At 38.8% G+C, this 21,945-nt stretch overlaps 2 protein-coding genes and 1 long non-coding RNA gene across 4 annotated transcripts in view; 1 reads left to right on the forward strand and 2 right to left on the reverse strand.

The window, feature by feature from the left end:
• The window catches only part of LOC139951469 (uncharacterized), a 35,017-nt gene extending 26,632 nt beyond the window's left edge, over window positions 1-8,385 (reverse strand). Inside the window, exons 1-6 of one of the 2 annotated variants that reach the window (XM_071950383.1) lie at window positions 8,196-8,385; window positions 6,381-6,567; window positions 5,408-5,784; window positions 3,887-4,093; window positions 2,491-2,625; window positions 1,108-1,290 (exon numbers count right to left, since the gene is read on the reverse strand). In XM_071950383.1, the coding sequence (XP_071806484.1) occupies window positions 1,108-1,290; window positions 2,491-2,625; window positions 3,887-4,093; window positions 5,408-5,784; window positions 6,381-6,567; window positions 8,196-8,310 (1,204 nt within the window). In that variant the 5' untranslated portion in view covers window positions 8,311-8,385. Of the gene's footprint in view, window positions 1-1,107; window positions 1,291-2,490; window positions 2,626-3,886; window positions 4,094-5,407; window positions 5,785-6,380; window positions 6,568-8,191 lie in introns of both variants that reach the window. The other variant, XM_071950389.1, reaches the window with a different exon arrangement.
• Window positions 8,386-8,941: 556 nt separating this feature from the next.
• The window catches only part of LOC139954265 (BBSome complex member BBS2-like), a 46,329-nt gene continuing 33,325 nt past the window's right edge, over window positions 8,942-21,945 (reverse strand). The window contains exons 16-18 of the mRNA XM_071953995.1: window positions 16,076-16,188; window positions 15,395-15,543; window positions 8,942-11,938 (exon numbers count right to left, since the gene is read on the reverse strand). Of these exons, the coding sequence (XP_071810096.1) occupies window positions 11,838-11,938; window positions 15,395-15,543; window positions 16,076-16,188 (363 nt within the window). The 3' untranslated portion in view covers window positions 8,942-11,837. The remainder of the gene's footprint in view (window positions 11,939-15,394; window positions 15,544-16,075; window positions 16,189-21,945) is intronic.
• On the forward strand, window positions 18,174-21,325 carry LOC139954266 (uncharacterized). The gene is made up of 3 exons (XR_011788082.1): window positions 18,174-18,719; window positions 20,045-20,255; window positions 20,693-21,325. It is a non-coding gene; the product is annotated as an uncharacterized lncRNA (long non-coding RNA).

The raw sequence follows: 21,945 nt of genomic DNA on the forward strand, positions 1-21,945 counted from the left end.
CCTGTGAAAATTTGAGCTCAATCGGTCATCGAACTTGCGAGATAATAATGAAAGAAAAAACACCCTTGTCACACGAAGTGGTGTGCGTTTAGATGGTTGATTTCGAGACCTCAAGTTCTAAATCTGAGGTCTCGAAATCAAATTCCAATAGTGTCCACTGCCTTTAACAATTTGTCCTGAAAATAACGGGGCATAAAATCGCCAGGATTTGCAATTCCGTGGCTTTTTTTGATGATTGTACAGAAGAGAATGGTCCCTAATGGGTTAAATTGTGAAACACACATGAACCAAACTGTTGTATCACTAGGCCATGTTCAGACAACGTAATAAAGTTAGACCTAAACCCTTTTAACTTTGCGAGCAGCGGGAAGAAGTTGTAAAAAAATAAAACTACCTTGAGTTCAGACAGCTCAAAGTTAAACCTGATACAAATTATCTTTGGTTTTAAAAGGTTACACAGCACTGTGACCCAACACAACAACAACATCCACTACACGTCTGTGTACAAAAGATGCTCCCTTTCCATGGACTTAAATTGGTGGTAAAAATACATGTGAAAATCTCTTTTGGGAGGGTTGTTGGCTCTGAAAAGAACTGGTGTGATCATTACTTACTGTTATTGTTAATGTAAACCCAGTAAATTTGGTTGTACAACAATGTAAAGGTAGGTAAACAAATCTCCAAATGTAGCACTTGTTATACCATGCGACCACACCAGCTCTTATCAAAGCCAACAGTCCACCTAAAAGATTTACACACATTGTTGTACCAGCAAGTTTACAATTTATAGGTTGTGTTCGATTAGCTTCCCTGGGTCGACCCCGGTACGTTTGAATAGCTTTGGCGTACTTCTAGGGGCTCACCCGGAGTAGGTCACTTAGGGCTGGCCCCAGGTGCATGACATCACCTTGAGAGAGTGAGTGGTCGGTGGGTTAGCTGATGTCAGGGGCTCACCCGAGTGAGCACCCCGGGGGCGACACAGGGAAACTAATCTGATGCACCCAGTGTACTTTTTTTTTTTTTTTTTTAACCATGCAAAGCTTCAATTATCACATATAGTTCGTTCTCCTATTATTTAATCCACCTTTTATCTACACCTATCTTTACCTTCTGGAAGTAAGTTATCATCTTTTAACCATGAGAAAACAGCGCCCTCTTTGTTCACCTCGCACTCCTTTTCCACCAGATCTCCTACCTGTAAATCCAGGCTGTTCATGGGTTGAATGATGAACTCGAGCACACTGTCTGCATCTGGTTGTTTGGACAAACCATTATTTACCAACTCGCTCTCTGAAAAATAATGCAAAAGAAGTTAGATTAGAGTCTATAGATCTTTATCATGCTGCTTCCGTTTTGGTCATGTTCCTTGTCTTGGATAACAATGACGAATGCTAATAATCATTTTGCAAATAGGAACCAGACTATTTTCTTCTTCCAGCTTGGTTTGGTTACATTGATATCAATGGGAATAAATCAAGATGGCTGCACCGTGATAAAGGTCTGTAGGTACTGCTGGTGACACTTCCCTTGAGTGCTGAATGATGTCACCAAGGGGTGTAAATCATTGAGCAAATTCGGGGTGGCGACTACACTTCACTTGACAACACCGACTACACTAACCAGGATATGAGGTTCAAGTCTTCCCCCAACTCGCCACCCCCCAAAAATGCTTTTATTTGTTTTATCCTTTTGTAAAGAAATTGCCCAACAAGATGCCACTCAGGGTGAGAGCCACATAGATATTAATTAAGGACAATTAGAATGGAGTAAATATGAGAGCTAACATTTCTCTGGAATTCTGATAGATTGTACGGCAAGATACGGGTACAGGAGAGAGCTCCGAAATGCAACAGTAAAAGGCTGGAAGATATGGCTGAATATCTCCCCAAAAAAGGTGTTTTTGCCCCCATATATTGCCTTAAAAAATTAAAAAATAAACATAAAAATGCAGACAACTTTTTTAGACAGCCCTTTTAACTTTTGTAGCCAGTCGTGGTGACTAGACATAGCATTACCGTATCTATGGGAGATTCATCATTAGCGTATTAAACCTTAGCGGGACTGTTACTTTGGGCTAGGAAATAATCGTAATAAGTTGTGATGAAACTGAAACTATGCAGTTTTAGAAACCTAGTAACCGCTTAACTCCAACAGCGCCCTCAATAGACAAATAATAATAATCGTATTCATAACGCGCTTTTTTCCAAAGGATACAACCGCCAAATATTTACTGCAAGGTGAGCGAAACCTAATCCTTAGCACCATGTATTGGTTTAAAAGGTGCTGTGGCGCAATATGCTGCCCAAAACATAGTTCACTGAGTTTGGGCGTTTACTGAGTTTGGGCGTTTACTGAGTTTGGGCGTTTACTGAGTTTGGGCGTTACACCTTTTATTTGTGAAGTGGTGTGACACTTCAAGGGGGCTGCGACTAGACCAAGTCTAACTTCACTTCAGAGCCTGAGGTTCCGTAAGTATAATTTAAGTTTTACCTTGAGTTGTAAATGAAGCAGAAAATCCACCCCTCTGATCAGCACTGTCTGAGACGAACTTGATGATGAGTTGACGGGTGAATGACTGAATCAAACCAGGGACATTGTTCCCGCAGTATTGTCCAACATCTGCATCTGTAGTCAAGACGGAGAAAAGAAAACAAACAATCAAAGGAATCAATTCATTGTCATATAGCCTAGATGTTAAATTTGCATCGGGGATAGAGAATATTCCTTTTGGTTTTTTTCTCATTATACACTGATGTGTGTTAGCACTGTTTACTCGGTACTTTCCCGGTGAACAACAATCACAGGCATATTACTCACGTGGGATTCGAACCCACGACCTTTGCAACTCCAGAGCAGTGTCATATCAACTAGCTCTGGAGTTGCAAAGGACTTGGGTTCAAATTCCACCCAAGTAATATGCCTCTGTTTTTTTTTTCTGTTTTTTTTTATCAAAGAACTCGGGAAAAGTACCGAGTACACAGTGCTCACTCACATCTGTGTATATGGGTGGAGGTAAAATGAATATTCAATTCATTGTCACAATACACACAACCCATTTGGCTCCCTCACAAATATCAACATTTCCCCGCTGGGAGGGAGAGGGGTTTTCATGGTCACTTTACGCTTTCATGTAAAACTGTTTAATGTAAATCTGATGACATTGTGCCTTGGGTTACAAAAAATACCCACGCCCTTCAAACATTTTTAAAATGTTGTCAACAAAATTTTGCCTAAAAGCCATCAAGCTTCCTTTTAATTTGTTACTCTAAATAGTAACTGCTTAGCCCAAAGTTGCAGGTACAGCCATGTGCGAGTCTCTTTTGGGAGGGGAATAGTTGGCTCCGAAAAGACTGTTTTTACTTACTGTTCTTTTTAATGTAAACTTAGCATTTTTTGTGTCGCCGCAAAAATAATGTAGCTCCAAAGGTAGCACTTGTTACACCATGCGACCACACCATACAACCACACAGCTCTTTTCAGAGCCAACATCCCACCCAAAAGAGATTTACACATTGTTGTATCCAAGGGACACATGCTTTGGATCAGGTGAGTTGTCTATGAAAAGAAATTAAAACCGTTTGTTGTAAAATGCTTATGGTAAGAAAGATGTTTTATAAGTAGAATATAATAATCCACACATGTGTATGCCTCCAAACTGTATGGTTTTTCCTTATAGGTTGTGAATTAAGACGACACGCCATTTTGTGGAATCAAGTTTTCGACTCCATAAAATGGCCGATCGTGTTAGTTAGTAAAAGGAAAACCTCGCCATTTCGAGGCAAGTTTGTGTGGATCATTATATTCTAATTTTAAAACATCTTTCTAACCATAATAATTTCATAACAAACGGTTTCAAACACTTTTCATGGACCAACTCGGCAAATACCTTCAGCACTGCTGTTCTTGATGATGACGTAATCGAAGATACAGGGAACGTCCTCCAGGTCGAAGAAGCTGAAAGTTAAATCAATCCGTCTGTTGATTGGAGCATTGATCTCAATGGTGCAGTCTTTATTACTTGGATACTGATCAGGGTACCCGGGGGATGTGATGTTTCCTTGACGAGCATTGTGCCAAATCTGATTGCAGTCACCTAATCACAAATAATAATAATCATAATAATAATAATAACTAGTTCTTATTTTAAAGCATTTCACAAAACTGTAGCATTGGTGCCCACCAGCCAGCAGAGGGCGCCAGCATGGCTCCGCGATGGAGCTAGTTATTGGTGGGGCCCCCTACTGGAAGATTGGGAAACCCGCATTAGGAGAGCAGAGAAGAGAAGTGGTTAAAAAAGAACAGGTGATGGCGGCGACTCCAGGAGTGCACCTCCATTTCAAGTTGAGAATGAGGAGGCCACAGACGCGAGTCTTTGCCGAATGATGATGGTGATGCAAGGCATATCACTATTATTGCTACTCTTAACCTAGGTGTATACATTGGAACCTGAGATGGCTGTATTGTGTTAGATTATAATCCCTTAGTGCTAAATTCAGCAGCTTGGTGTTGTATGCTCTAAAGGGAGTTGAGAAAGTTGCAGGAATGGTCGGAGCGCTTGTAAGAACCAAAATATTCATATGATATTCATCCTAAGAGTTGGATTTCAAACTTGTTTTTTACTGAGGGAGAAAGTTTTAGGTGAAGCAATTAATGTTCTAATTCAAATGCATACAACATTAATAAAGGGGGGTACCAAAAGAAAAATACACATAGTTTTCATACACATCGCGACCCTGTTAACATGGTAAAAGTCATTGCCTTGCTGCGCTGTTTTACTACTAATTAAAAGTTGCAAATGTTGGCAGTTACACTGTATGTGTAGCTGGTGGTCTTTTGAGTAGTTCTACTGTTTCCCCAAGGGTTGAACATCATGCCCCATATAGGCTAATCCCCAACATAAATTCATAGCACACCACAGTAAACTCAATAACTGTTTGCAAGCCTTAGGAAACCTGTGTGCTAGCTATGTCCAACAGAAACACCAGGGTTAACCCCTACTCTTCCACGATAAGTATTCTGGGTTCTTTTACGCGCACTACCAATCCAAGCACAAAGGACGCATGCAATCCGAAGGACAAAGCATTTATCAGGCCTTGAATTAGGAGAGGCCGAGGAGGCCATCAGCTCTGTTGCCCCCGGTTTTGGCCTTGAACACCCAGCAGGGTGGATATGTGCGCATTACAAGTCTTATTATTATTATTATTATTATTATTATTATTATTATTATTATTATTATTATTATTATTATTATTATTATTATTATTATTATTGATGCCCCTCCAAAAGTTTCCCATCAACTTACATATTTTCCAGTGTAAGTTTCCTTTGCAAAATGAAAAATGGCCTTGCCCTCTCAAAAATGAAATTCCAGGCCTGGTAGTTATGAATATTTTGTTAACAAACTCACCAACTTCCTCAACAAACTGACTGTCCGCATCTTCCTCTGATTTCTCCCCACTGAATTCATTCTCTGCATCTGGACCCTCCGTGTGGTCTTCTTCCCCCCCTCCAATTAAGGGTTTCGCACTGCTATCCTCCCCAATAGAATCACCAGAGACCTCGGTGTCATCTTCATCTGCGCTCTCAATAACAAGATCATCAAACTCTCCTGTGGCTTGATAACCAATCTCAAATCCCTTGAAAGAATCTGCTTCGTCACTGTGGAATGTCACAAAGACTTCGGACGTTGTGGAGGTGAAAGCTTGTGGCAGCTTCGTGCCACAGTACTGTCCAACTTTGGGCGACGATGCATCTGGACCATCGTATAACACCAGATAGTCATATCTGAAAAAACACAAAGAATAATAATAATAACAATGTTCACATTTTATATAGGGCTTGATACACCCAAAGGGCATCTCAAAGCGCTTCCAACATTAGTACCCCTGGTCACTGGGCCATTTAATTCATTCCTTAAACCATCTTGGCTCCCTGGGGAGTATACAACCTGTGCAACAAACATGTAACGCACTAAGCTAAATCAATCACAAGAGCCATCTCTGCCCTTACAGGTATCTATTTACCCCTTGGTGGAGAGAAGCAATTATAGTTATATCCAATATCCAGTAAATTTGTACATTTCAAAGTCACACTTCCAGGGGGGTTACGATGAAGCAACTAGATAGGCATTCTAGGGAAAAACCACACATACAGTGGGCCTGGGCAAAATTTCATAGAGCTGCTTAAGCAGAATTCAAGCATAAGCAACTCGATTCCTTAGCACATTTAGGAGAGTTAACCCACGGTTCTTTTCAGAACCACCCCAACTCATTTAGAGATTATCATTACATGGTGTTACCGCAAACCTTTACTGTAAGTGTTGTGTTTAAGGCAGGTCTTTGAAATTGGGTACCGGGCAGTGGATTAATTTGTATACTCACTGACAATTCCTCTGAGGTTCCACATCCATTGAGAGGAAACTGACTATGACCTGATTGCCTTGATTTGTCCTTATACGCCATGAACACAAGTCCAGGTCCACAGGGTAGTTGTTTGGAAAGTCCGGGCTGGTAAAAGACTTAACGTCTGTCTTTACAGCAATGAGTGGATCAACCTTTCCACATCTATCTGAAACAGTCAAAAAGTATTGAGGGACAATATTTTACCTTGATAGACAACAAGAAAAGCCTTTGAGAAAGACTCTGCTAGGGTCGAAACGTAAGGCTGTCAACTGTCTTGTTTGCACCAATAAATTGTGACAGACAAATTTAGTGCAAACAAAATTGTCAATGGCCTCAAGTTAGGGTCGAAACAGTTTATTGGAATTATACCAAAGATCACTTTGGTTTTTGGTTAACACTTTGCAACAGCTAAATCTGTTTTAGCAAATGTAGGTTACATGATAAAGCTTGTATGACAATTTGATGCCCTATAATATCGGCTCTGTGGTCACACAGTAAAACAAGGAATTGCGGAGGATTGACCACTAAGGACTGTGGAAGCTGGATGTGGTTTTGAAACATTTTCAAGGGCATTTGGTTAGCTTATTAAGATTGCTTTAAAGCCATTGGACACTTTCGGTACAGAATTTCTTTTAAAGTTTACAAATAACTTACAGGGTTTACAGAAGGTAATGGTGAAAGACTTCTCTTGAAATATTATTCCATACAATGCTTTACTTTTTGAGAAAACATTAAAACAATATCAATTCTCGATATCGAGAACTACGGATTTATTTTAAACACATGTCATGACACGGCGAAACATGCGGAAACAAGGGTGGGTTTTCCCGTTAATTTCTCCCGACTCCGATGACCAATTGAGCCAAAATTTTCAGAGGTTTGTTATTTTATATAGAAGTTGTGATACACGAAGTGTGGGCTTTGGACAATACTGTTTACTGAAGTGTCCAATGGCTTTAACAGAAATCCATGGAGGCTGGCCCTGTAATATATCTCCATGTGGAAACACTGGTGAATCTTCATCTTTGCTCTGGCCGCAGACACCAAACGCCAGAAATCTCAGAAACGATTCGTGCATGAACTGTTTCTCAGATTCAAATACTTTCTATTGAATTCTTATCGCTGGGGGCATTTCCAAAAAAATATCTGAACCAAAAACTTAGTAAGCTTTTTTACAGGGTTCTTTTCGACTTCATTACCAAAGTATGCCCCTACCTTTAAAGGCACTGGACACTATTGGTAACTCAAATAAACTGTTGGTATAAAACTTACTTGGTAAGGAACAATGGTGAGCTATTGATTGTATAAAACATTGTGAGAAACGGCTCCCTCGGAAGTAACATAACTTCTGAGAAAGAGGTAATTTCTCACTAAAAGTGAATTTGCTGAGGTCTCAAATTCAAGGCATCTGAAAGAAACACAAAGGTGTTTTTTTCTTTCATTATTATCTCACAACTTCGACGACCAGAGTTGAGCTCAAATTTTCACAGGTTTGTTATTTTATGCATATGTTGAGATACACCAAGTGAGAAGACTGATCTTTGGCAACTACCAAAGGTGTCCAGTGCCTTTAAATTGTAAATATTTGATACTACAAAAATTTATTGTTGAGTTTATATTCAATTCAAATCAATTCAATCAACATATTCCAGATTGGTGAAAAAAAGAGAATCATAAGTTGTTTAAGAACAAAAATTTAAGTCAAAGAATAATTAGTGAAAATAATCAATGAAAATGAAATAAGTAATATAATGTAATGGAAACAAAGCAGACCAATATATTGGTTAAACTTACCACTTGATCCTTCAGAAGCTTCTCGCTTGAAAATGTCTCTAAACAAAGCAACACCCTTTGATGATGTCACAAACAACAACAAGATGACAAACAAACAATAGTGTACAGAAAACATGATTGTTCGCTTACTTGCAATTAAACTGTGCCGTTTAGACTCACGAAGCTGCTCAAAACATTCACCAGGATAAGAGTAAAGCCTCTGCTACCAACAGGAAGGTTTTAACAGATGATGATCAGGAAGGAAACAAGCATCATGATAACAGTAAAGCTTCGGGAAAGTACCTTTTCAGATTACAGAGTAATCTTTTTTTAGACCATAGTTCTTCAGATTGTAACTTATGATAAGCCCACTCTTATCTTACCTCTTCAGTCTCCTGACGATGACTAGAGCAAGCTAGTCGAAACGTTGAGACCAATTCAGAACTGACTCCGCGGCAGTACAGTTAATTACAATCCTATAATCTAAAGTAGTAGTCCAGGATATTTTCCATACCATCCGCCCTTGTAATAGTTAAAAAGCAAGACAGTTCTTTTCAGAACTGAGAAGTCTCCCGAACATCCGATTATCTACTCCGCAGCAATAGTATAAGCAAGACAGTTCTCTAACAACAAACTCCACCTGGCAAGTAGATACACACATGGTGTCACCGCAAACCAAATATACAACTTATGATTCATTGTTTGATAGGAAAATTGTTGCTTGTTCTTTTAATAAAAGAAAACAAGTTTAAGGAGGAAGATATTGTTTTATTTTGTTTTATTTAATAGTACAGAGGAAAAAAAACTTTGCAAAAATGCGATACACTTGATGTATAGATTACACTGTTGTATGATATCAGACTAATTCTGGATCCATTTGAGTGCAGTGTCTTTATAATCACCAGAAGAAATGAGAACAATTCCATAACATGAGGCCAAACCGAGTGAAATGAAAAAGCTAGACTCCACCAAAATTAGTTTTTCATCACTCACACATTATATTAAATTCTTGCCACTGGAATTTTGTAAACATAAACACAAAAATATAGACATGGAAACTCATCCATCATGGAAACTCAACCACCCTACACTCTAAAAATTCTTTAAAAAACCTCTTAACATCGTGGACGACTCTTTGTAGACACCAACCTTGTCCACTTGTACACAACCTTAGAGACTTTCTTTTGGAGGTGTTAGGTGCTATAGAAATGCGGTTGTTGTAATTTATTAACCTTGCCGCAATTGGCCAACAACTATATTCAGCGACAAATACTTATTCATATTGGACTCCAATATTAAGTTGTGGAGCCTCACTGCAGTAAATACATGGCAAAATCGAATGCCAAGGATGTGTGTAGAAACATATATTGATATTATTTACTGTTAAATAACCTGTAGACCTACTTGCAAACGAAACAGTTTTTTTTCTGTTCAAAGGTAATGTACAGAGTACACTCGGAACAATCCTTGCTGACAGAGATAACAGATAGAGGAAGTTCCTATGTGACAAACAGGAAGCAAATGTACGGTGAATAACAAAAGTCAAACGTCAAAATCCCTGATCTGCTAAAACTTTGGTAGCTTTTTGTTTAGAGTTTTTAAACAATCAATGGGTTGGAATATACATTTGAGATTGGAAAATTGTTTTAGCAACTTAGTTCTTAACAATGTTACTTTGGATTGTTAACATTTTATTTATTTATTTTGCTTCAGGGATAAAGAATATAATTTGTGTTTTTGTTTACCCTTAAACCGATGTGTATTAAGCACTGTAGACTCAGTACTCTTCATTTGTCTTTGGATTTTTTTTAAAGGCAGTGGACACTATTGGTAATTACCCAAAATAATTATCAGCATAAAACCTCAATTGGTAATGAGTAATGGGAAGAGGTTGATTATAAAACATTGTGAGAAACGGCTCCCTCTGAAGTGACGTAGTTTTCAAGAAAGAAGTCTTTTTCCACGAATTTGATTTCGTGACCTCAAGTTTAGAACTTGAAGTCTCGAAATCAAGCATCTAAAAGCACACAACTTCATGTGAAAATGGTGTTTTTTTTCTTTCATAGTTATCTCACAACTCCGACGACCAATCAAGCTCAAATTTTTACAGGTTTGTTATTTTATGCATATGTTGACATACACCAAGTGAGAAGACTGGTCTTTGACAATTACCAATAGTGTCCACTGTCTTTAAGGGAACTCAGGTCAGTACTGAAGTGATGTTGGTTAAAAACCAAATAATTCACACTTATAACAATTAGCCAACTTTTATTGCAGATGTCGATGACAGTGCGTACAAAAAAGGTTATGACTCAAACTGTTTATGTTATGTCCAAAAGCAGAAAAACAGGTCCTGTTGAGGAAGTTGGCGCTATGCCACGTTTCTACTACCAGGGCAGGCAGACTTTTGCAGCACCATCATAAAGAGGGCGATCATTATGCAACTCCAGTGTTTAGTTTACCAAGTGCCAATGATTTATTATTACACACTATTATTTCCTGTTTTTCACTTTGGACCCGGTACTTGTGTCTGTTTTCTCAGTCAGGATGTTGTCCACATTCAACTTCCAGGTTCACTCTGTACCTTGAAGTTGGACCTGAGCCACGTTTTGTTCTGGCTTTCATTTTATCAACCTACATGCCCACTTGTTTTAATGTCAAGTAAAAAACATCAAGGTTGATATTTAAAACAGAAACAGTTGAATTACAAAACCTGAATTCATAAATCCCCCGCCCAATCACCCTTTAGAAAATAGTGGCACCAAACACAACAACTACTTCCCAGGACCTCATAGCAACTACCTAACAACCTGAATTCATAAATGAACAAATGATATGGAAAAAGGTTTGTTTCAATCTAGCCACCTAGAGAGCAACTATGAACCTCCTGGCACCCTCCTCCCCCTGCCCCCTTTTGCGGCGTCCAGTACAACAAATGTTTACCAGGACCCCATAGCAACTACCTGACAACCTGAATTAATAAATAAACAAATGTTATGGAAAAAGGTTTGTTTCAATCTAGCCACCTAGAGAGCAACTATGAACCTCCTGCCCTGCCCCCACCCTTTAGTGGCACCTAGTACAAACACTACCTCTTGCACATTTAAAGTGCCCCAGTCTTGTAGTCAAGTGCTTTTCAGTTCTATATCAAGTACTACCGAGTACTAGGGTGGCCAAGTAGAACTCAAAAACAAGTACTTGGGCCGTAGAATACAAGTTAGAGTATCAAGTAATACAGAAGGTTCTTCACAACCACTTTACATATTTACACATTTTCCATATTTTATACAAACACTGCACACTTCAAACTCTGTTAAACATCCAACTTTAAAAAATGCTTCACTACAAGTGAAGTGAAGAAAATTGTAACAGTTAATTCATTATTGTTGGGGTTGAACTAAGAAAAATTGTCTTGAGTGGGATTCGACCCAAAGACCTCCAGACTAACGTGTCGACGCTCTACCAACTGAGCTGTCTAGCCCTATGTTGGTGGTCTCCCTATTTTGTCAATATCTGTGTTTGGGGTTCATAATTTTAACACCTTGTGAATATGAATGCAATGATAATAATTTATAAACACTGAGCTTGCGACCAAAGCAGCCATTGCTAAAGTCTCTTGTTCTGAAGTGAAGTTCCTTCCTCCTCCTTGAAGACATCTTCTCATCATGAAGACCCCGTCTTGACTATTTTGAAGAGAGCGCTGATGTTGTTCGTCTTGATGGCTTCCCGACATGACGCAACCACTTGAGTCTTGTACTTTCCAACTAGGACCGGAAAAGGGAAGACAAGCGAAATACTTGATGCAGAGGGCACGAATTCACAAACAGATATTGTTATCATTACAGGCAGTGCCAAAGCTAGCTCCATTTTAGTGGTGGGCTCGAAGCCTAACTTGGCCCACCAAGGGTGAGCGGTTCAAATTATTCAAGGTTAAAATATGAGGACATCATTATTGAAGTGTAAACTGGAGAAAATCTGTGCTGGGCAGCTCAGTGTTATTTTTTTACAGAAATAACCCACGGCACCCACAGCCTAGTGTTTTTGCAAACTCACCCTCTGCAAAGCTCTTACAATTTTTTAATTATTATTATTATTTATTTGTCATCAAACACACACAAATACAAAATAAGAAACGATACAAGAGCCACAACACTGATGACAGAAATACGAATCTACCGGTTTGAACATGATGTGGGATATCCCTTAGGTGACTGCTGAACTTTTTCAGTAAGATTTGAGGGCTCAAGAAGATTTTGAAAAAATCCTGAAATCAGAAAATTTCCTTAAGAAATCACACTCCCGTAGTAAAGGTAGCAAATACTGGTACAAGACGAGTGCAATGGATTGCAGGCTTCATTGCAGGACCATTATGGGCCAAAACAAATTGTGAAAGTTTTGCTGAAGCAGTTGGTCAAATTAAGGTCGTCTGAATGTTTCTAATTTGATGTCCATGTTTGGTTTTAAATACAGTGGACACTATTGGTAATTGTCAAAGACTAGTATTCACAGTTCGTGTATCTCAACATATGCATAAAATAACAAACCTGTGAAAATTTGAGCTCAATCGGTCGTTGAATTTGCAAGATAATAATGAAAGAAAAAAACACCCTTGTCACACAAAGTTGTGTGCCTCTGATGCTTGATTTCGAGACCTCAAGTTCTAAACTTGATCAGGTCTCAAAATCAAATTCGTGGAAAATAACTTCTTTCTCAAAAACTATGTCACTTCAGAGGGAGCTGTTTCTCACAATATTTTATACCATCAACCTTTTAGGGTTTTATGATGATAATTATTTTGAGTAATTACCAATAGTGTCCACTGCCATTAAAAGCGATGTTGTGCAACTCAAAGCATTTTATATTGGTATATTTTATGATTTTTGTGAATTTGATCTTAAATTTAAACAAAATAATGAATTTACCATTTCTACTTTGTGCATGGAAAAACTATTTGCAGAGTATCGGCCCGATACACTTCCTTGTGCATGGACAGAACTCTGGACTTGAGGCTTCCTGTACCAGCATTTACCGCAAACACACACCAGCGTTTGGTAGACACAAATAACATTGGAAAATACACGTAGGCTTGAATAAGGGAATCAATGTTTGGTGAAGAGGTTTTCAACTAGTGGTTTAATCCCGACGAGGCCTGGTTCTTGATAATTTTACCAAGACGAAGATGAGTTAAATTATCAAGAACCAGGCCTCGGAGGGTTTAAACCACTAGTTGAAAACTGATTCAACACACTTTGATTCCAATTCATAAATACCTTTTCGGTAAAAAATACAATCAACACTTTTCGGTCAAAAAGTAAAATAAATGCCAAAATTATAATTGTTCATTGATTTCTTTCAACACAACACCCCTCCAGCTATGAAATGGTAAGGCCCTCGGATAAACAACTCCTTATAAGGAGATTGCTGTGCGCGTCGCGCGTATCGCGTGATGTGGCACAACTGGTCCAAGTGTTGCTCTCGACCAATAGAATTGAAGAAACTGTCTTATAAGCACAGGTGCAAGCGCGCGTGTCATGCCCATGTTTCAATACATTTTACTGGTGTTATACATGTTTCAACCATTCAAACAACCCCTCGACCAATCGACCAATCAGAATGGATAAACTGTCTGAGGTATTTATGAATATTAAATAAGAAATGGCACAGATGTTCACAGAGAGGGTACATCCCAAAGATGCAAAATTTGACACAGGAATAAAAAATAAATGTCAAAAGAAATTACATCATTTATAATTCCAAGACAGGCAAAGGAAAACAATCACTACAAACTTTTTTTTAAAATTAAAGAAATTGGGCAGAAAGCGATTACAACCTGGCACTTAATCTATGGTCGTGTCTAAGTGCATGGTTATTATTTTAGTTTATTGGACAGATTATGTTCAGTTTTTTAATTATGAGACCAATTATTTACAAAGTAACTGGTTAAGGATTACAAGGTGATGCTGCTCCATTCAACCACACCAGAAAACTGGGGCTAACCCCTTCACGAAAAGTAAAAAGTTTTTTTTACATGCATTACACAACACACTTGGTGTATGGCTTCACGGCCCCATCCAACTGTCTAAAGGACGAAGCAATAAAGTGTCTTGCTCCAAGGCAGTGGACACTATTGATAATCACTCAAAGTAACTGTTAGCATAAAAACTTACTTGGCAACAAGTAGTGGAGAGCTGTTGGTAGTATAAAACATTGTGAGGAACGGCTCCCTCTGAAGTAACATGGTTTTTGAGATGTAATTGAACTTGAATATTTGAATATGAACTTGAATATTTGAATTGATTTTAAAACCTCAACTGAGGTCTCGAAATCAAGCATCTGAAAACTTGTGCGAAAAGGGTGTTTTTTCTTTCACTATTCTCTCACAATTTTGATGACCAATTGAGTTCAAATTTTCACAGGTTTGTTATTGTATGCATATGTTGAGATACACCAAGTGAGAAGACTGGTCTTTGACAATTACCAAAGTTGTCCGGTGTCTGTACTGGCACAAGTTCCAAGACCAGTACTCAAACCCACACTCTACTGATCAGGACCCAATTGCATAGAGCTGCCCAAGCAGACCAATTCCTGCTTAGCAGAATATATCAGGATACCGGTCAGAAATGGTACATGTGGCTTATAACCTGACTCTGCTAAGCACAATTGTGTTGTGCTTGGCGAGTTTTTCTGCTTAAGCAGTTTTATAAAAATTCACCCTGAAACTCAACAGCTTGAGTCTGATGCTAATGCCACTCGGCCACGACACGCCTTAAAGCCATTATACACTTTCGGTAAACAGTATTGCCCAAGTCCCACATTTCGTGTATCACAACTTATATATAAAATAACAAACCTGTAAAAGTTTAGGCTCAATCGGTCATCGGGGTCGGGAGAAAATAACGGAAAACCCACTCTTGTTTCCGCACGTTTCGTCGTGTCATGACATGTGTTTCAAATAAATCCACAATTCTCGCTATCGAGAATTGATATTGTTTTAATGTTTTCTCAAAGAGTAAAGCATTTCATGGAACAATATTTCAAGAGAAGTCTTTAACCATAACCTTCTGTAAACCCTGTGAATTATTTGTAAATCTGTGAACTGTTTATTTATTTATTTTCTGTACCGAAAGTGTATAATGGCTTTAATGAATCAACAAATGCAAGGAAAGACACAAGCAAGACAAATAGGAGGGGGAAACATGAAAGAAGTGAGATAGACATACCTCTGAGCTGGCCAGCTTTCTGGATGGTTTGGTTGACTAGTTTGAGACAGTTGAGTAACTCTTGGTGATTGGTGCAGCGGATCTTGTATCCATTGATAAGGTCTCGGTTTAAATCAAACAACTCCATGTAACCTCGTCTCATGTTCCTCCTGGTCAGGGGTAAAATATAAAACGAGAGTAGATCAAATGACTGGATGGCTAAATAACAATAATGACAAAACGTGCCTATTGAAAAGCTTACAAAGCACACCAAGATGTATATTTGATGGTCAGAACAAAATACCTTTAGTAATTGTCAAAGACCAGTCTTCCCTCACTCGGTGGTTGTAAAAAATACGCATAAAATAACAAACCTGTGCACATTTGAACTCAATTGGTTGATGAAGTTGAGAGAGAATAATGGAAGAAAAACACCCAGATTCCACAAGTTGTGTGCTTTTAGATGCCTTAAATTCGAGACCTCAGATGAGGTCGCAAACTCAAATCCAATTATTAAAAGAGAAATTACTTTTTTTCTCAGAAACAAAATGCTCCAGGAGGGAGTCATTTCTCACAAAGTTTTATACTATCAACAGACCTCCATTGCTCATTACCAAGTCAGTTTGTACGCTGACAATTATTTTGAGTAATTACCAATAGTGTCCAGTGCCTTTAAACAAACAAAAGAATTAATTGACTCACATGTCGGCCATAAGGCGAGCATCCTCTGCTCTGACCACAAGGCTACGAATCAGATTGGAATGATCAGCCATCTCCGCCGTTAACTTCTGTCGCACTGAATGAAACTCGTCCACCTATGACAAACAAACAATAACACGTAAAAATATAAAGATATTTATGAAGCACCCAATTGCGATAAAGGCCTCAAAGCGCTAAATACAAAGGAACAAAGAAATTACCAAATTACAACATTACAACACAGGGGGGTTTACGAAGAATATTAATAAAAAATATTGATACAAAATGTTCAGGGCAGTTTTAAAACATAAAAAATTTCGTTGATTTTATGCTTTCACATGATTCAGAAGAGACTACTGAAGACATTATATCAGTGCAGACAGAGTATAATAGCAAAAGTTTGAGATTTATGAAGAATTTTGTGAGGTTGTGTTTTTGGTCAAAAATCCAAAAAAATCTGTGATGCCGGCATGGGTCGATTTTTCAGATTTGGGGTAAAAATATTTTCTGTGATTTTATGCTTTCAAATGATACAGAAGATACTACTAAAGACATTTTATCAGTGCAGACTGGGTATATAAGCGAAAGTTTGAGATTTTTAAAGAATTTTGTGAGGTTGTGTTTTTGGTCAAAAATCCAAAAAAATCTGTGATGCCGGCATGGGTCGATTTTTCAGATTCGAGGTGAACAAAATTTCTGTGATTTTATGCTTCAGATGATACAGAAGATACTACTATAGACATTTTATCAGTGCGGACTGGGTATATAAGCGAAAGTTTGAGATTTTTAAAGAATTTTGTGAGTATGTGTTTTTGGTAAAAAATCCCAAAAAATATGTGATGTCGGCATGGGTCGATTTTTCAGATTTGGGGTAAAAATATTTTCTGTTATTTTATGCTTTCAAATGATACAGAAGATACTACTAAAGACATTTTATCAGTGCGGACTGGGTATATAAGCGAAAGTTTGAGATTTTTAAAGAATTTTGTGAGTTTGAGTTTTTGGTCAAAAATCCAAAAAAATCTGTGCTTAAAAAATGTGGTCGGGATCCCGACATATCCCGCCGGGATTCCCGACATATCCCACCGGGATACGTTGGGATACGTCGGGATGGATGTATCCCGACGGGATTCATCGGGATAGCTCATGTCGGGATCCCGACCCAAGGTGGGATAAGTCGGGATCCCGACGGAATTATTGTCAGAATCCCGACCGAAGGCGGGACGAGTTGGGATAAGGTGGGATCCCGATCACCTAATCCCGGCATTGTTGGGATACATCGGGATAGCTAATGTCGGATCCCGACAAAGGTGGGATGAGTTGGGGCGACGGAATTTTTGTCAAAATCCCGACCGAAGGCGGGGTAAGTTGGGATCCCGATCGGCATTGTTGTGGATCGGGATAGCTAATGTCGGGATCCCGCCCTAGGTTGGATGAGTTTTAGGTAAGCCTACAACAAAAAACACAGGTCACAGGACTCAAATTTAGGGGGAAAATCCACAAGACCGCAGTGCTTGTTGCTCATAATTTTTACTGGACTGGAACATTTTTTACAAAATCGAAGTTCGAGAAGAAACAAATAAGAACTCTACAAAAACGCACCAAAACTTCAAACGTTAACAAGTTTGTTCATATTCTTTTCACTTGCAGATAGATCGCTTATTAGGAGGCAGTATGGGCTTTGAAATCCCATTGAGAAATGTCCACATACCTTTTTTTTTTTACACAACGTTTGTTTGTTGCCACAGAAAAAAATAAAACAGTTTTGACAGAACAATATCAAAACCGTTGTCATGATTTAACATGAGGCAACGGAAACAACCATGCAACACAGGGGGATGTGTGGTGTCAAAAGCATACAACCTACACGACACGTCAACAATACGATTTCAACGCTATTATAGTTCGTTGGTAAGGTCGTGACCACTGACCTATATAGAGATCAGTGGTCGTGACATGCACATGGTCAGTGGTAAACGAACGAAGCGCTTAACTGTAGTGTTCCCTCGGTCGGGCACCAATCAATACAAGCATTATGCAAGCACGGAATTGGGTGCCGTCGCTCGTCCCCCCAACCACCTAAACAAAAGTACTGCATGCAGTGGTGGTGGGCATGAGCACGGTTAAACCGTGGTTAGTCCAGCGAGATCTCGCGCTGGAACGAGATCGACGATATATTTATTTTTTTCAAGAACAATTATGTTTTATTTTGAAGGCTACATCACACTTTTTGACAAACGAAAAAATTATCTTGAAGCAATTTTACGAATAAAAAATCAAGACGTGAAAGAACAATTCTATTTATTTGTTTTTATCTCGCGATAATCCACGGTTTCAGAACGAGGCTGGCGCCAGTTCTAACAACTTTGATCCAATTGAAACCAGACATTAATTTTTCGATCGTGTCTCTGTCAAAAATGGCGAAAATATGCATTTTAATTTGGATTGAGGACAATCCAATCAGAGGTAGTGTGGCAAGTTTCGACGCAATACATGAACCAAAGAAGAAGGTTTATGAATATCGTATCGGGGATCGTGTGAAGGCGAAATTTGGAAGAGGAAAAGTGGCGGCAAAAGCCAAACCAGCCAAACCCATAATCACTATCAACGTCATCAGTATTCCCGGCTGTCATTGGAAAAATCGGTGGTAAGTTTCTCGATTATTAGGAATAGGAGGGCATATAGGAAATGAGGGCAGGGGCTACCCAAGTTTCTTGCTTAGTTGGAAACGACGGAAAAGGCTCCATTGGTCTAAATTTATAGATCTGACTGAGTGATTACCTTTTTTGGTTTGATTACATGTATCGCATTCGTACTAAAAAAATTACTAGGACTAGGAATGAATAGGAGGTCCTGTTTTCAAGGTGTCGCTTAAATCGTGGCAAATATTTTACCTCTCTGTGCGCGATGTAAACAGTCCCTAGCTAGATAAAAAATAATTGGTTTTATTTGCCAAGCAAAGAGTCTCCTCTCTCTTAACCAAAATTAGAAACACGTAAGGCTCCACTGGTTATTTGCACTTGTAAATGCAAAAAGTTTGGTATTTTATTTAGGCATTTTTTACATTCCTACAACGAACAAGGTACAAAAATATGCCATAATGTTGAGGCCATATAAAATAAAATTGCCCACCGAAAAAGTTTCATCAAACACTATTTCAATTCACAATTCACGATGATCAAATCATGTGACTGAACATTCTGCTGAGCATTCTGGAAAAAAAATACAGAGGCTTTGAAGCCATGTGCCTTATATTATTTTCTAATAATAACATTTTTCAGATTTTTTTTTTTAACCCTCGTATAAAATATTATTACCAATATTAAAATTTAAACATCAGCTTGGTGATTCAATTATCACTTTTATTTTTATGCTTTATTCACATTTTTTTTCTTCAAATTATCATGGTAATTTTTAAAATGTCATAATAAATATTGTGAATAAAGTAAAGACAACTGCTGGCTAAAGTCTTTAAAGAGTCATACACAGGAGTCTCACAGAACACTTGCAGTCACTGCAAATATTTCTTCCACGTATGGCTTCACCGGGAAACCATTCTTTCTCGTTTGCCTTGAAAACAGGAAAAACTAAAAACAAATGGGACCAGTTTAAGTCATTGAAGATCGGTGTGTGGTGTGAAAATTTCAATGTCCATCAAGTTTTGATTTATGTTTGCATACTTAATATAAACAAATGAAGATAATTTAGGGCATCGGTTGATATATATTGCATCATCATTTTTTTCCAAATTCAAAGAAAAGCATAATACTGTGAAAACTGATAAGAGGAGGATACATCATGCATGCCCCATGGCCCATACCGTACGTGTCACGCATGCATGTAGGGCCTTAAGTTATCATGCTTTGTAGCATATTGTATTATTGTCAGATTGTAAGCCCGATACATGTTATAATTATGTTAGGCCTACTAAATTTTGCAATGTTTCATACATATTTTTTCCTTGAATTCTAGGTCCTGAGGAAGAAGAGTCCTTCAAAGTTGCTTTAAAAAGGATAGTTTCGAGTTCATGAAACTTGTATAAAGTGCTGTGAAGATGAACCAGACTCCGACTGTTACTCAAGCCTGATCAGCACCCCAAGAATAGGAAAAAAAAACACCAGCAGTACCATCTACAAGTTCTGGGAAAGGCAAAACTACTATGAGAGTAGCTAAAAATATAAAGGTAACTAATTTGTTTTTCTCTTTTGATTCAAAAACTTAATTTTGTAAAAGTAAAGTGATTGTTATAATATAGACACTTAACATAACTACGGTACGTCGTCTGGCAAATAGACTGCTGCATCGCTGCTATGCTGTTGGAGCGACACATCAGCCATCCCTGGCTCGGTTTTTATTTATAAATTATGTTAGGCCTACTAAATTGTAGGCCTTGGTTTGTTCGCGGGAGGAAAAACAGGATTCTCAAAGTCAAAGGCTGTGGGAACAACCCTCATTTTGTTTCTCTTCGCCTGATGTTATTGTCATATGTTATAAAGGCCATTCGACTGTCATGACTGTCACAAGGTCTGCTGATCTTTCGAATGTGAAATTTGGGATTGCTAGCTGCATGCAAACACTTGTTTAATAATAATTTTTTATGACTTTGCGATTCTTTTTCAGCACACATTTTCAAGATATTCCAATTGCCATTTGAGGAGGAGAAGAAGAGTTGGGACAGGATTGTACTGAAGCTGAATGTCAAGATTCGAGCGGTGAAGAACAACAAATACAAACTCCCTGAGGAGCTTAAAGTCAAATTAGTGCAGTGACTTCACTTGAATTAGTGTTAACATTCAAAACTAGAAGAGCTCCTTAATCTTTCTTTTCCTCTTTTTTTCAACGTTGGGTTGTGCTGCATTTGAACCGAAAATGGCGTTCAGCAACCAAATAGCAACCATGTGACCAAGAAAACTGGTCCCTCTATGTTGAACTCTTTCAATACACACGTCTGGTCAGGAAGACATAGACTATTATGCTCACAAAACAGTGGTATTCAAGGAAGATGATTCCAGCTTGTGATTCCAGTGTGGAATTCAGCAATTGTATGTACGTACACGAGATGAATAATTTTTTTTTGTCAGATAGGATGCAGTTTGCACATAATGATGAGAATAATGTTTGAACAGTGTGTAAAAGATGACAATAAAATAGTAAATGTATAAAAACCTATTTTTTTTCCCAGTTCTTATTTCAGCTTTCTCACAGGTGGATATTAACCATATCCAGATGAGTTGCCAGATATCCTGGTGGGATACGTTGGGATCCCATCGGGATCCCGATCAGTATCCCGTCGGGACATTTTGCCGGGATCCCGACCTATCCCGTCGGGATCCCGATGGGATAGGTCGGGATCCCGACAAAATATCCCGACGGGATAGGTCAGGATCCCAGTCATTATCCCGACGGTATCCCGACGGTATCCCGATCAGTTTCCCGTCGGGATACGTCTGGATACTGACCGGGATCCCGACCTATCCCGTCGGGATATTTTGTCGGGATCCCGGCGGGATAGGTCGGGATCCCAACCAATCCCATCGGGATCCCGTTCAGTATCCCGTCGGGATAATGACTGGGATCCCGACCTATCCCGTCGGGATATTTTGTCGGGATCCCGACCTATCCCGTCGGGATCCCGACGGGATAGGTCGGGATCCCGACAAAATATCCCGGTGGGATAGGTCGGGATCCCGATCAGTATCCCAACGGGATTCCCGACCTATCCCACCGGGATATTGGTCGGGATCCCGACCACATTTTTTAAGGGGATGCCGGCATAGGTCGATTTTTCAGATTCGGGGGTGAACAAAATTTCTGTGATTTTATGCTTTCAAATGATACAAAAGATACTACTGAAGACATTTTATCAGTGCGGA

The sequence above is a fragment of the Asterias amurensis genome, chromosome 2 (genome assembly GCF_032118995.1).
Source record: "Asterias amurensis chromosome 2, ASM3211899v1".
Lineage (NCBI taxonomy): Eukaryota > Metazoa > Echinodermata > Asteroidea > Forcipulatida > Asteriidae > Asterias > Asterias amurensis.